This window comes from Phascolarctos cinereus, unplaced genomic scaffold (assembly GCF_003287225.1).
Source record: "Phascolarctos cinereus isolate Bilbo 61053 unplaced genomic scaffold, phaCin_HiC Scaffold_2;HRSCAF=192, whole genome shotgun sequence".
Taxonomy (NCBI): Eukaryota; Metazoa; Chordata; class Mammalia; order Diprotodontia; family Phascolarctidae; genus Phascolarctos; species Phascolarctos cinereus.
This window is the reverse complement of record NW_027555625.1, coordinates 251,395,202-251,411,533: the sequence shown is the minus strand read 5'-3', so window position 1 is coordinate 251,411,533 and position 16,332 is coordinate 251,395,202. Positions and strand designations below refer to the sequence as shown.

At 36.1% G+C, this 16,332-nt stretch overlaps 1 protein-coding gene across 4 annotated transcripts in view; it reads left to right on the top strand.

Moving 5' to 3' along the window:
• The window catches only part of GMEB2 (glucocorticoid modulatory element binding protein 2), a 58,921-nt gene that overhangs the window by 27,120 nt on the left and 15,469 nt on the right, over window positions 1-16,332 (top strand). For 3 of the 4 annotated variants that reach the window (XM_020981597.2, XM_078149897.1, XM_020981599.2), the window contains 4 exons: window positions 3,071-3,228; window positions 8,989-9,060; window positions 14,353-14,490; window positions 15,120-15,242. In XM_020981597.2, coding sequence (XP_020837256.1) covers window positions 3,071-3,228; window positions 8,989-9,060; window positions 14,353-14,490; window positions 15,120-15,242 — 491 coding nt within the window. The remainder of the gene's footprint in view (window positions 1-3,070; window positions 3,229-8,988; window positions 9,061-14,352; window positions 14,491-15,119; window positions 15,243-16,332) is intronic. The other variant, XM_020981598.2, reaches the window with a different exon arrangement.

Sequence of the window (16,332 nt, the reverse complement as noted above, 5' to 3'; positions counted from 1 at the left end):
CAATTTAGTCTCCCTCTTAATATTTCCTTTGATTAATAAGAGTAACTGACATTGATATAGTACTTTAATGTTTGCTCAGTGTTTTACACTGCAGAATCTCTAACAGGTTCTGAAACTGTTCTGGGATTATATAGGGATTTGTCAACTACAAATGTTTATTATTATCAGTTTTAGAAGTATATTTATTGAAATTTTTAGACATGTCTAATATATCATTTCAGACATGCTGTATATTCCTTAGTCTTTTTTGGTACTTCTCAGTTTACAGATAAAATTTCAAGTTGCCCTCTGCCTAGTGGCAGCTCCCAGTATCTTCTTTCATTTTGAGGTTTCCTGGGTATATTTTCCTATTGCCTTTTGAGTATAATTGTGTCTGTCCAAACTATTGGTTCTCAACCCTCTTGGTCTCAGGAGCTCTTTATGTGCTTAAAAAATTATTGAACTTTTATTTCTGTGGGTTTTATCTATTGATATTTACCATATTAGAAATGAAAACTGAAGATTATTATGAAAATAGTTTTGACCTTATGGTCCCCCTGAAAGGACCCCCAGGGTCCCTGGACCATACTTTTAGAATTACTTGTCTAGACTCGGAGATGAACCCCTTTCACTCTCTTCCTTTGATAATTTACAATCTGCCCAAGTACCTAGAGTTCTCTGGTTGCACAGTCAATCCTAGAATACTTAGCATACTGTCCTTCTTCTTGATAATCTTGAAAAAGAAGGAATGGGACACTCTAAGGCTGAATGTATGTTACTTAACACCTTTCAGCTGATACCTCTAGAAAGGTTTATTGTTCAGTAAGATTGAATGTTATATTCCTTCCAATCCAATTAATTTTTAACCAAATCTCTCCCTGGCTGTTTTAGCAGTGATAACTTCTTTTCAAGTTTGGCCTAAAGCAGAAGAGCTTATCACCTTTAATATTCCATTTGCCTTCTCTTGTTTGCCAAAGCTGGCTTCCTGAGGAAGAAGCCATTTCTCCAGCAGAATAAACTTCGGTTGAAAAAATGGAGCCTTTTGGCAGAATCTCTGTAGCAAAGTAATCAATCCATCTGTGCCAGACATTGGCAAACAGATTTTAAAATATTTAGACACATATTTGCAAATAAACAAGCTTTAAAACTAAGCCCCACCCCATCATGAACTTTATATCTTAGTTTTCTCTTGCCAGAATATGACTTTGTTTTTTTCTTCCTTTTGACCACAAATCAGTAACACCTTATATTTATATTGTACTTCATATTTTTTCAAACTGTTTTTTTTGCTTTTTTTAAGTTCCATTTATCTCATTAGGCAGAGGGAAGTATAAGTCAGCTGCTGATTTTGTAGAATATGGCCTGATATCAGAGCTATAGGGAAAAAGGCAAAAACTTTGTTTTGAAGAACCTCTGCTTAAGCAGTGATACTATAGGAAGGAGGAAATGGAGAATCCTCATACATATAGTAACTTTAAAAAATGTAGATGATAGTATCTGCCTAGCAGTAATGAGTGTCAAGGAAGCCAGAGTTGAAAATAACCTGCTCGTTATCTCCATTCCCCTAGAACCCAAGGCAGAAGAATTACCTGCAGTAGGCTTTCTGACATTTATTTCTTAGGCTTTAGTTAGAGAGCATAAATTATACAAGCTCTTATATTCTAATATCTTAAGACTTTGTGGCCCATTTCCTTTTCCCCTCTGCTTTTTTTTCTGTTTGAAATTTTACTTCTAGAATGACATGGGAGAATGGCCAGGAAATTGTCAGTTAGCTTCTAGAGAGGGGATTCTCTAATAGTTCCTTTTGTTAGACAGTACTTTTCTCTACATATACTTCGGGATTTGCACTGATAACCAGAATTCTTAAGTGCTATTCCTTTCCTTCTGGTTTCTATAAACATTCTTCATAATTACTTCTTACCATTATCTATGAGTCATTTTTGCTAAATCAAGAATTAGATAATAGTCTGTTATGAATCAAACACTATTTTTCTGTCTTCATTGGCTTTACAGAAGTGTAGTGAGGCATTTGCATTTTCAAGCAAAAACATAAGAAAGGGCACCCTTACCCTTTCATTGTAAAGCAAAATCATCTCTAGATCCAGGTGCAATGCAGGGACTCGTTCAGTTGTTTGTAGTTTGGAGAGGAGCCTTTGTCAGCTACTTCTTCTGTAATTTCTACTCTATTACTTGTTTTACATTGGCTTTTTTCTTTTCCCATTCAGGAAAGAACAAATGATAAGAGGAATCTTGGTCAAGTTCATAATTTATGCAGTTTCACTAATATATTTCTGAAGAATCACAGTCATAGTATTTAGAGCTTGAGGGGGAATGTTAGAAGAAGCTTCCCTTGTATCCCACATTTTTATAGATAAGGAAATTGAAGCCCAGGGAAGCTTAGGGAACAAATGAGTGCCAAAGCCAGGACTAGAACCCAGGTCTCATGATTCCTAGCCCAGTGCCCTTTCCACTATATAACATTTTCTCTTTGTTTTTTGGAATTTGAAAGATCTTCGATAATAATATGAATATCTCTTACTAAATTAGCAAAACCTTTGAGCAAGTTGAAAGCTCTTGCTAACTGCTATAGCTACTGTGACTTTTCTGTTTGGCTTTTTGATTTAGTGGTAATAGTGCTGTATTTGGAGTCAGAGGACCTGGCTTCTAATTCTGGCTGTGCCACTTATACCTTTCTAACCACAGGTAAGTTGTTTAATTTCTATGGGCCGCAGTTTCTTCTTCTGCAAAATGAGGGGGTTGAACTGGATTACTGAAGTAAGGTTTCTTTCAGATCTAAATCTATGATTCTGTGATCCTTTAGCATAAAGGGCCCAAAACTTGCAGGGGCTGCTTGGCAGGAATCTTAACATGTTCTCAGATGCCATAAAATCATTGCGGAAGTTTCTTTTGCCTGAGCATATATTGTTCCTTTCCTACTTGTTCCAAGTTAAGGAAGAATAAAAGATGATTAGATAGAAAGATAAGTAATTCATATTTCAGTTGAGACAGTTGTGAGTTTTGACGTCAGTGTTCCTTTGGTGGTTTGTGATCAGCTTGTGATTATACTCTTATATATAATCCTTTGCCACAGGAAGATCATGGATTCTGGAGAGCTGGACTTTTACCAACATGACAAGGTCTGTTCCAACACCTGCCGCAGCACTAAAATCGACTTGTCTGGTGCCAGAGTGGCTTTAAGTAGTCAGACGTCAACAGAATACATCCCTATCACCCCTGCTTCTGCAGATGGTATGTTTTCTTCGTGCCCATCGCTGACTGAGCTATATAAATATGGCCTTATACTTTGTGACTATGTTCTAGGTACAGGCTTATTTCTCTTGCTTTATGTCAAATTTTGCTTTATATTTATGTTACTTCATTTTCTAAATTTACTGTTCTGTTAGGTATAACAGAATAATCACATAATCATATAAGCTAATGTAGATAGTTCAAGTAAATGAGTTCTGGTTGTGGTAAGCTCCCCCTTTCAGTGATTTCTGCTTGCAAAAGGAGAGATGAATAAGTGAGACTGCCTCCCTAGCATTATAAGAATTCCTCCTTGCCTCACTATGTTGACCTCTTTCTGTTTATCTCTGTTTTTAGTGGGAATATTATATAGTCACTTTACTACTTCATATAGGATTTTGAGTCCCATTTTCTACCAGCTTATGAAATGAACAAATGACTAATAAATTATTTAGCTTTTTTCACTGAAGTTTGCCTTAATTGAATTATTTATCATTTTCATCTGATAGAACTAAATAATCCCGAGAATTCTATCTTGTGGGGTTTTTTGAAGCCATAATTAAATCCTAAATGTAACTAATAATATTTCAGTGTGCAGTTTTGGATTTCCAACTCTTTTTTAATGTTTTTCTCAGCTGTTACTGAAGAGCTTCATTTGAAAGGGCTTTTTTTTTTTTGACTAGTCCTAAAGCAGTAGTTCTTTTCTTAATAGTCCTTCAGTTATAGCACATTTGTGCCTTTTAGTACTCAGGGAAGAATTTTGGGAGTGTTAGGACCATTTTATCTGATACTAATTTTAAAAGTCTTCATGGTTCTTCTTAAGCAGAGAATGTGCGTTTAAACAGTATCTCATTTAAAAGTCATGCCCAAGAAACACTGGTTAAGACCTAGAAGCTTCAGGCAGTTAGATATATGGTTTTTGATGCTTCTTTTGCATATTATGAGGGAAAGGTGGACTTTCAGTACATAAGTTCTAATTAAAGCATGTTGTTAGTGAAGTTGTAGATTAGAGCTATGTAAAGGTTATTTAGCTTTATGTGCCAAAGCTGCAAATCTTTCCTCAAGTCTTACAGGTCATTCTCCCTTTTTGTCAGCTTTGCCAGTATAGTGATTATGAGATGGATAATCTCAGAGTTAGTTTAATTTGTATTTCTCTAATTGTTAGTGATTTTGGAGCATATGACTATTGATAGCTTGGATTTTTTCCTTAGAAGACTGCCTATTCATATCCTTTGACCATTTATCAATTGGGAAATGGCTATTATTCTTATCAATTTGAATCAGTTCTATATATAGCTTGGAAATGAGTCCCTTGTCAAAGAAATTCATTACAAAGATTTTCCTAGTCTCACAAATCAATGCTTTTGGTCATGTGATTGGTTGAGAAACTATGCATGGCTCTTCAGAGGTTCATCCCAATTTCTGGAAAAAGCAACCTAATACCTACAGATGATTTCTCGGCATTGAATCATGTATTTAGAAATAGAATTTTTTTTAGCATTTAAAGGATGTTAGGAATTATTCAGTAATCCTAATTTTACAGAAGAAGAAGCTGGAGCCAGGAAGATATAAAATGACTTAACCACAGTTACCCAGCTAAGTAGTTGTTTCCTGATTACTAGAAAAGTGCTACCTATGCACTAATATCACAAATACCCATTTTATACTTATTGCAACACTGAGAGGAATCTTCTTCATATTGTATTAAAAACAACTCTTATGTTTTTTATCTTCTTTAGTCAATACAAGTTAACCAAATAGAAGTATAAATTAGTGACATTAACACAAATTACCTTTGAAATAACTAAGGGGTCTTATAAGGCCTGTGACAGTTCTACCCAGTAAGTACAAAAGAAGAAAAGTTTGTAATCCAGCTCATTGAAGGCTTGGAGATTTTTCTGTTTTAAGTGGATTCTTACAACATGTAATGTAAGTACTGTATACTAATTTAGTATTAGCATCAGTTCAAAGATCTAGTATCTGAAAAAAATTAGAAATTAGTCTAAGCCTAAAATAAATCAAGTTGTTGGCAAGCAAGAATATATGCTTATTAGAGAACATTAGCCCGTCATTCTTTATATTACTCATGTTCTCTGCTAAGTAGTGCATTATCAGTGGAAGTGGAAAATGCTCATAAAAATTTGTCAGTCTTGCCCAAAGGAAAAAATTAAGCTACCTAATCTTTATAGTTTTTTTTAATTAAATTACTTTATTTAGTTAAGGCTAGAGTATGTGCAGTTTTAAAAAATACTATGTGTAAATGGTAGATTTGATCAGAAATTCTGGAGGAAACACAGGATGGCCAAATTGAGATATATTCAAATAATTTAGTGAAGTATTTTTCAAGACCTTCAGTTCATAGGATTATAAATCAAGACTGAAAAGAAACCTTAGAGGTCTTCTTGTACAACTCTCTCATTTTACAGATGGGTAAAATGAGGACTGAAGAGGTTAAGTGACTTGTCCAACATCCAAGACACAGATTGGAAGAGCTGGGATTGAACTCAGCTCCTATAACTTTTAAGTTCACTGCCCTCTCCACTGTATCATATTGTCTCCCTAGTTTTTAGTCATTCAATAAACATTTATTAGGTCCCTACTATGGGCCTTGTACTGTGCTAGGCACTGGGCATACAAAGACCAAAATAGTCCTTGCCCTCAAGGGCTTGAATTCAATTGGTGGAAACAACATGTATACATAACAAATAAATACAAAATACATACAAAGTAAATAAAAAGTATTTTGGGAGAGAAGAAACAGATAAGGGGCTCAGGAAAGGTCTCATGTAGGAAGTAGCACTTGAGTTTTGAAGAAAGCTAGTGATTCTGACAGATGAAGTAAAGATAAAGAGTACTCATAAGATACTATTTATAAGTGAAGAGGGAGTGCATTTAGATATGGGAGAAGGCTGGTGCGGAGGTATGAGGATGGAAAATGTAGCGTTATAGGTGAGGAGCAGCAACAAGCAGACCATTTTGATTGGAATGTGGATTAGGTGAAGGGAAGTAATAATTCTGGGAAGGTAGGCTGGAACCAGGAAGAAAACAGCTTTAAATTCCAAACAGAAGAGTTTGTATTTTACCCTAGAGCAGGCCTACACAACCTGTGGCCTGCCAAAGGATTTTGGGCAGCCTGTGAAAAATGTGGAGGAAAACATCCTCTACATTTTTTGCGGGCTGCCTGAAATCCTTTGGCGTGCCCATGGGACGCTTACAGCCCCCGGGCTGCAGGTTGTGCAGTCTTGCCCTGCCTCAAAGGAAGCCAGGTACTAGAGCTTTTTGACCAAAGTAGTGATACCGTTAGTGTTGTGATTTAGAAATAGTAATTTTTCAACTGTGTGGATGTTGGATTAGAGAGGGATGAGACTTGAGGAAAGGAAACCAATTAGGAGGCTATTGCAGTAGACAAAGTAAGAGGTAATGAGGACCTGAACTAGGATGGTGACCATATGAGTAAGAAGGGGATAGGTATATGAGATATTGTGGAGGTAGACTACATTATCCTTGGCAACTGATTGGATATAAATGGTGGAAGAACATGGAGAGTTTAAGCTGTGAATCAGGGTGATAGGAAGGATAGGGTACTCTCAGCTGAAATCAAGAAGTTCAGAAGAGAAGGGTTTTAGGAGAAAGTTAATGAATTCTGTTTAAAATATTTTGAACTTGAGGTACCTACAAGACATTCAGTTGGAAGTATTCAGTTGGCCATTAACAATTTGGAACTAGAGCCCAGGAGATAGAGAAGCCAAGGCTGGATGTGTGTGTGTGTGTGTGTGTGTGTGTGTGTGTGTGTGTGTGTGTGTATGTGTGTGTGTGTGTGTCTCTGTCTGTCTGTCTGTGTCTGTGTCTGTCTTGGAGTTGTCTACATAGAAGTGATAAATGAACTCATGGGAACTGATAAGATCGCCAGGAGAAAGGGTGTAGAAAAAAAGATGAGGGTCTAGAACAAAGTCCTCATAGTTATCAGGAATGCTGTTGATGATGATCAAGCAAAAGAGACTAAGAAGGAGCAGGCATACAAATATGAAGAAAACCAAGAGAGAAGTGGAGAGAATATTAATGAGGGGAAAGTAGTCAACAGTGTCACATGCTTCATAGAGCTCCAGTAGCAAGAGGATTAAAAAAACACCAGGGGATCTGGCAATTTAGCGATTATTGGTAACTTTGGAGAGAGATGTTTCAGAGGAGTGATACAGTTGGAAGCCAGATTATGAGGGGCTGAGAAGCAAATGAGAGAAGAAAACGTAGAAGCAATGAACCTAGGAGTATGGCTGTGATTTAAGGAGTGATAAATACGATGATAGCTTAAAGGAATGGTAGGGTCAAGTGAAAGTTTTTCAAGAATAGGAAGAAGCTGAGCATAATTTTAGTTATAAGAGAAGGAACTGAGAGGGAAGGAGGAGAGGGAAAAATTCATATGACTGGGAGTTGGGGAAGAAGTGGGGCAGTGTGCAGCCTGCTGCAGGAGATAGAATCTAGGGTAAAAGTAGAGGAAGAGAGAATAGATATGAAGTCAAGAGGTCTTGAAATGAAGAGTAAAGGAGAAGAGGGAGTTCGAAGTGAAAGACCTCTATATTTTCTTTTTTGGTGAGGCAGTTGGGGTTAAGTGACTTACCCAGAGTCACACAGCTAGTGAGTGTTATGTGTCTGAGGCCGGATTTGAAATCAGGTTCTCCTGACTACAAGTCTGGTACTGTATTCACTATGCCACCTAGCTGCCCCTCTATATTTTCAAAAAAGCATAAGTCAGGATTCTCTATTCAAAGGGAGTATGGAGGGGAACCATGTGGGAAGCTTGAAGAGAGAAGAAAAGATTTGGAATAGCTATTCTAGGTCATGGGATTTGAAGAAGTTATGGTAGGTCAAGTTGTCCTCCAGTATAAACTGAGATGGCACTTGGATTACTATATTTCAAATATTGATTACATTGAATTATAGAAATTTACTTCTGAAAGAGGCCTTCTAGGTCGTTTAGTATGTAAGTTTGAGGCTGCTTTATTTTTTATTTTATTTTATTCTTATTGCTTAACATAGTGCCTTGCACATAGGCCTTAACAGATGTAAATTAGATTGGATCTATTCTAATGCAACTGCCTGACTTTACAGATGACAAACCTTTGACCAGAGACATCAGTTGACTTGCCTAAGATCACCCATGTATTTTGTAACAAATCTGGGACTAGAATCTAGGTCTCTTGATTTCCACTCCAATGTTTCTTTCTATTATACTGTGCTATTCTTCTTAGATGTAAGACTGATAAATTAACTCCTGGTATTTCTCCTAGCAACATAAAAAGTCCTCAATTTTTAAATCTAGAAGTATAGAAATATGAAAGATACTGAAAAACAAAATATCAATGAAACTTAAAAATAGCTTATTGTAGTCCTGTCTGATAATAAGAATGATTACTCTTAGGATGAACCTCCACAATTCTAAATAGAAAAGATTCAAACAGAAAAATACCTACATTCTGTAATGTTTATTGATATTTATAGAATAGATCTTAGAAACTGGAGAGTAAATAATTGAGAAAATAGAAGTAGGAACTTAATATGAGGCCAGTAAATTTTCAAGTACTGGGATGTATATATGGCATCATCTTGGAGGTGGAAATTAAAGAGAGTAGTAATATAACAGATAACAGAAAGGAAATAAACCAAAATTAACAAAGAAAAGCTGCCTACTATTTTGAAAAACAAAATCTGTATAAATGATTGTGGGTTTGGTTTTTGTTCTTGTTTTTGTTTTTGTTCTGGTTGCAGTGAATGGGTCTCCTGCTACAATCACCATAGAAACTTGTGAGGACACTGGTGACTGGACTACCACCATTGGAGGTATAATGCATGAAAACCGCAAGACAAAGGGTAGTGATTGTTGACCATTTGTTTGTCATTAATCATACAATTGGAAACTCTTATTAGAACTTTGAGGAAATGAAAAAGGAGACATTCAAACAAGGGAACTTGAAGGGAAGGTGCTATCTATACAGCATTGTAAAAATTGAATGTATGATAAGCTATTAGGGTATAGGAACTATATTTTATGTTATACTTGTTCACATGATAAGGCAAGATTTGGAAATTGTAATTTGTTAAGCAAAGGAGAATAGCTGTCTAAGAAGATAGTGTCAGAAAACAGACTTTACATAGCATAAAATAAAAAAAATAAATAGTTTGGTCTGAAATGGAGTATAACCAACAGAAGCTAGTAAAAAAGTTTCTTTGCCTCAAAACATGTGAATCTGATCAAAAAGGCTTCAAATTAAAAATAGAGAGTTCAAGAGAAAAACTGCCCATATATATCCACTAAACTAGATACCACAGAATATAACAAGTGGTATATAGGAAGAAGATTCTGATTCAAGAGGACTAGTATTTCAAAGCAGATGATATCCAAGAAGAGGGAAACATGAAACCTTATATCCTACATGTATATGCAAAATATGAGTAGTAAACAAGATGAACAAAAGTTATTAATGTGGGGAAGTTAATTACCACCTCCTGGGTATTATTGAAACTTGGTGGGCTGCTACTCATAATTGGAATTTGTTGATGGAAGGGTTTTATTTTATTCAAAAGGAATGGACTAGTAAGCATTGTATATTAAGAAAAAAGGAAATATATGAAATAGAGGGGGAAAACATGGTGAAGCATATTTCAATGACAATCAGTAAAGATCATTCAAAAATTATATTGTGGCATAAGTATACTAAAGACCACTAACCAGAAGGATGAAGTAGATGAAAATTTCAGGAAACAAATTGCAAGCTTGACACCGAGGCCATTTGGATATCTGTTTGGAGCTCTTTACCAAAAGGAGAAGAGTTGATAACATTCTCGATTAACATTTAATTCTTCAAAAGGTAGATAAAGTGACTGTAGGAACTCCTATACTGGACTTGATTCTGATCAGGAAAGAGGGACTGGTAGCTGAAGTAGAAGCCATGGAAACCTTGGGAAGAAATGACCACTGTATCTTGGAGCTTTGTAGAAAAGGAGGGGGAAAGCTTGGCATAATTCACTGTGCATCCCATATTTGGGAGGAATTGATTTTAAAGAATTAAGAGACAAGACAGGTAGGATCTTGCTTGCCTAAAATTCTACCAAGGAAGCTGGCATAAGATGGATGAGAAACTAAGTAAATGCAATTCTGAAAACAAACTGTTGTTGAGGGAAAATTAGTGGAACTCTCTAAAGTGACAAATTTGGAGTTACGTTTTTTTTTTTAAATATAAAAGATGGAAGCAAAGTCAGGTATCAGGATGAACATAAAAGAATGACACAGTCCTGTAAGGAAAGTGACAAGAATGCTAAAGCTTAGAGTGAGCTGGTGCTGGCAGTGACTGCTGAAGGCAACCAAAAGAGCTTCTTAAGGGTATGAGAGAAAGTTTAAAGGAGGAATGGAACCACCAAGATTCTGGACAGAGGTGGTTATCATGACAGAGAAAAGACAGAATTAGTTATTTCTGATTTTGCTTCTGTGCTCTCTAGCAAAGAGAAATTTTCTGTTGGAAAGGATACAGCAAAAATGGTTGACAAGCATTTGAGAGAGAAGATAAATGAGGCAATATAAACAGAGCACCTAGCTGTCTTCAGTGTGTTCAAGTCACTTGGTTTAGACAGACTACATTGCAGAGTACTGAAGAGCTGGCTGGTGAGACTTCTGAGCTGTTTGTTGTCTGAGTGCTTTTTGAAAAATCATGAAGAATGGAAGAGAGGCTGTAGGACTGGAGAGAGACAGAGAAATGTCTTGATTTTCAAAATAAGTGTCAGTGTTTATTAGCCTTTGAACTTAACCTTAATTCTGGGCAAAATTCTATAATTATTTAATTTGTGGTATCAGAGCATGAAAAGAGGTTTTGACTGTTTTTTGAGGGATTGATCCCTTACATTGTTCAACATTTCTATCAGTGACCTAGATAAAAACATAGGTGACACAATTATTAAATTTATAGATGACATGAAATTAGAATAGATAACTAAATTGGATGACAGAATCAGGATTCAAAAAAATTGACAAACCAAAACAGGAGTTCTTAACCAGTTTTGTGTCATAGATCCCTTTGGAAGTCTGGTGAAAACTAGGTACTCCTTAAAATAATGTTCTTAAATGCATAAAATAAAATACACAAGATTACAAAGGAAATAAGTTATATTGAAGTAAAGATGTAATTTTTCCCCCTTAAGTTCATAGGCCCCTCTGGAATCTATCCATGAATCCCAGATTCAGAACCCTTGGTCTAGAATTATGAACTAAATATATGAAATTTATACTTCAGTACCTAAGCAGATTTGTAATCTCATTGGGTATATACTCTCCATTGGTACAAATCTTAATTCATCCTGCTTTTATCATGCTGGGTAGTTCTTAACTGTGATCTTCCATAGTAAGATTCTCTTCCCACAGAGGGTCCAGACAAGGTCCAGAAGGCCTTCTAGGACTTTACATTTTGTGAATATTGGTAGAACACTCTGGCTATCCATCTTTTAACACATAACTGACTCATCTTCTTTTCTAATGATATTTTACTCCAGTTGTAGAAGGGATATCATCATTGGAAATCATAGATGCTCCTTGGAATTCTTTACTTTTTTATATCCCAGTAACGAAGGTCTTCTTGGTATTGTTCTATCTTCCTTTAAAGGAGACTATTTGGTATTTTTTGCTTATTCATACCGAATTTCAACAAAAGTGATTTTTGTTTCAGTACTAGTTAGTATACATAGGCAAAGAATTGTGGGAAATTCTATCTTTTTCCCTCCTTCCATTCCTTTCTTAAGTTAAAAGCATTTTGTTTAGATTAGGTGTGAGCACTCTTAAAACTTATGGACTGCTCAGGTTCCACCACCTATGCGAAGCTTTTTCCTGATCCTCTCAGTTATTACCAGTCTCTTCAACTTGAAATTATTTTGTATTACTTTATACATACTTTGTATTTACTTGAATACATATTGTATCCCACAGTAGAATGTAAGCTTTAAAGGGCAGGGATTGTTTCATTTTTGTGTTTATATCGCTGATGCCCATCACAGCGCCTGGTAAATAGTAGGCACCTAATACATGTTGGATTGGATTGACTTGAAACATGTTGTTGCCTGCTTGTGCTTACCATATAGTTCTCTGTTGTTCTTTGAATCACCCCCTCCTTTGACTCTTTGGAGATTGTAGCATCTTGGGATCATTTAAAAGCATTGTGTAGTTTATCAGCACTAACCCAGCCGACTCTGTTTCTCTTATTCGTTTTACTACCCAACTCATTGTTATACTTCCCCCAAATATCTATATTGTTGCACTAATTTAGTGAAGTGTCTATCCAAAGGCATGTCATGGTCCACACAGTAGGCATTTCTATCCGTTTAGTTTTTCCTGGTTAGATTGATTGGCTAATCTCTTGTCATTGAGGAAGCTCTGTAATGTGATGACTGCATCAGGTCCCAACCATTGCCTATCAAACAAGAACACTGGGAGACCCTCATCATCTATGGGCATTCCCTCTATCATTGGAACCTTCTCTGTTCAAGAGATCCATGACAGTGTGCACATCTTTGACTAGGACACACTTTCTTGGTATATTTCTCACTAGATATTAACAGTCAAAAGATTATTGAATAAAGTTATTTCTGTGGTTGCATTTATTAAGGAATCTTGTATAATCAGAGCATATGCAAGAGAAACTCCTTATTCCTTAAAGGAGAGCCCTTAAGGTTCTGTTTTGCTCTACTTGAGTCAAATGTAACAAACAAAAAAATAGAATCTTGTATTCTGTGTACCTTTGAATCACTTAAAACAGTTAAAGAATATGGTCTGTTATAGAAAATCCCTTACAAAAGCTTCCCTGTTCTCTTCTCATTTAATATCAAGTATGACACAGATGCATATGTAGATTCTTCTTTTAAAGAGTCTATAAAAATGATTAAATAGCCATTATGGGTTAGTAGTTACTGATAGTCTTAGTCATCTTTTAGGTATTACTATAGCCCATGATTTTTTTTTCTCACTTTTGGGGAGGTACGTTCTTCCTGTGATATCTTCTACAAAGAAGAAATAGGAATAAGTATAAAGCTCTGTACTTGGATTCAAGAAATCATCAGCAGAAATACAGGATGGGGAACACCTGGCTAGGCAGTAACTCTTGAAAATGAGTTGAGTTTTTTGGTGATCTATAAAATAAACACAAGTCAGTAGTATGACATGGCAACAAAAAAGTTAATTTCTTCTTAGGCAGCATTAGTAGACATTTAACATTTAAAACATGGGAGGTGACTCTGCCCTCTTCAGATCAATCTACAGTACTGGGTTTAGTTATGAGTACTACATTTTAGCAAATACATTGACCAGTTAGAGGTGGTCCAGAGGAGTGTAACCAGGATGGTAGAAGGCCATGCTATATGTTTGTTGTTTGAAAGGATTGGGTTTGTTTACCCTGGAGAAGAGAATGTGATAGCTACATTTAAATATGTGGAAGGGTCATTCTTCTTTCTGTTCCTAGATGACAGAGCTTGGAGCAATGTGAGTGGAAGTTACAGAAGCAGTTTATAGCTTAATGAAAAACTTTCTAACAATTACAGCTGTCTGAAAGAGGAATGAAGTACCTTAGGAGGTAGTAGGCTTCCCATTGCTATATGACCATTCACTGGTAATGTTATAGAGGGGATTCTTGTTCAGGCATGGATTGGACTAGAGGAGATTGGATTTTTCTTCCTACTCTGAGGCTCTCTGAAATCCTGAAATGAAAGACTTGAAATCCTGAAATGAAAGACCTGTTTCTTATATGCTAGGACCATATTCAATTCCATTCTACTTTTTTTTAAGGCTTAGCTTAGGTGCCACCCACTGTGTGACACCTTCCCTTCCACCCCAGTTGCAAGTAGTCTCTCCTTCCTCAAATTACATTCTATTATACTTAATTATTTGCGTGTTGTTTCTTCTCAATAGAATGTTATCTCCTCAAGGGAAAGGACTGCTAAAATTTGGTTTTTGAGCCCTAGACTCTAGCATAGTGCCTTGTGTATAGAAAGTATGTAATTAATCTTTGCTGAATTGAATTCTGAGAAGACAGAGGCATTGTTAATTGCAGTAAAACTTCATTCTTGACACCAGAGATTATTTTCTTTGTATTTCTCCAGATGAGACTTTTGCCTTTTGGCGAGGGCTGAAGGATGCTGGTCTGTTAGAAGAAGTGATTCAAGAGTTTCACCAGGAGCTGGTAGAGATGATGAAGGGATTGCAGCAGCGGGTCCAGGATCCTCCCTTACAGCTTCGAGGTGATAATTTGATAGCTATGATACCACAGTTGTCCCAGATTTTTGTCCCTGTATTGTTTGATGATTAGTACATTACCTTCCCTCTTTTAGTTCCATTTTCCTGCCTCAATAGAGGTAAGTCTGGGAGAATCATAGCTAATATCCATCCTATAGCATGGGGCTAACTGTCCTATAAAAGTCTGATTTTTAATCTGTCAGCCAGATATTTTTCCAACTGTTTTAGGAATTCTTGCTGCCAGTTAAGAAAATTGTACCTTATTTAGTTTATTATAAGTCAAGTCTTCTGTACTGTATGAATAGCATCAGAGTCTTATAAGAAATATAGGCTACAAAGTAAAACCTAGATCAAAGATTCCACCTTTTATGGTAAGAACCTATATTAAAGAATCCTCAAGATTTTAAGAAGTTTTGTTTACATTTTATAACCTCTTTCCTTTAGATAGCTCTTACTTTGGTATCCTGGTTGGTTGTTTTCCTAAGGAAAATACCAAGATAATTTGCTTATTTAAAAAGTTGTTTTGGGTCTAGTTTCTAGTATGTGTTCTTGAAAGCAATTCAGAGTCTTCCTTTGGGAAGTTTTCAGTCTTCTTTCAGAGATTATTGTTCCTGTCTTACATTTTCTTTTAAAGATGCTGTCTTACTCAACAACATTGTACAGAACTTTGGAATGTTGGATTTAGTGAAGAAAGTCCTGGCTAGTCACAAATGCCAAATGGACCGCTCCCGAGAACAGTATACTCGAGATTTGGCAGGTATGTACCACTGGGGCAAAAAACCCCAGCCATAATTATGGCCAAGTATCATGCTTTAGAAAAGAATGGTTTTCCCAGGGTGTATGTTAAGAAATCTGTCGAACAATGATTATCTCCATTACTAGCAGCAAATGAGTGTTGTATAAATTCAAAACTGCACGTTATTATTTTTGGATTATGTGCTGTCATACCTATATTGATGCATACTGTATTTTACTGACTAAACAATAAGTATGAAATGTTCATTTCAGTTCAGTTCAGCAAATAGTTATTAAGTGCTTCCATGGGCTAGTCACTGTCCTACATACTGGTAAAACAAAGACAAAAACACAGCAGTTCTTGTCCTCAAGCAGTTTATCTTCTGTTGGGGGGAAACAACATGTAAATGGATAAGTAAATAGAAAGTATACACAGAGTAATTACAAAGTAATTTGAGGGAGGGAGGAGAATGTTAGCAACTGAGGGGATAGACAAATTGGAGAGGAGAGAGATTGGAGTCAGAAAGACCATAGTTTATGTGAAAGGTGATAAGAGCCAAGTAGATGGGTTGGTGACTGGGTGAGTGGAGGGAGATGGTATGTGAGAGAGAGATGTTGTAAAGGCAAAAACAAGCAAACTTGGCAGTTGGTTGGATATGAGGAGTGAGAAAGAGAAGAATCAAAGATCCCTTTGAGGTTTTGTACTTGACCAATTGGAGAATAGTAGTGCTTCCAATAGGCATAAAGAATTTAGGATTATAATTCTAGAGTATGAAGGGACTTGAGATGCCATATAGTTCAACTCACACATTTTTTTTAACAGATGAGGAGACTGAGGCCCAGGAAGGTTATATGACTTGTTCAAAGTCACACAGATCCTCCAACTTTCTACTCTACTGTTCTGTCTTTAGTCAAGATGAGTTGGTTCCATTTTTTAGATTTCTATGGGATGTTCAGGTGGAAATGTAATTGGTAATATGGGACTAAAACTCAGGAGAAAAATAAGAGATGGATATATAGATTTGGAAGTGATTCTTATAGAGTATTTGAATCCATGGGAGTTTATATGAAAGTGCATGGAGAAGAGGGTGTAGGGGGAAAGTGCATGGAGA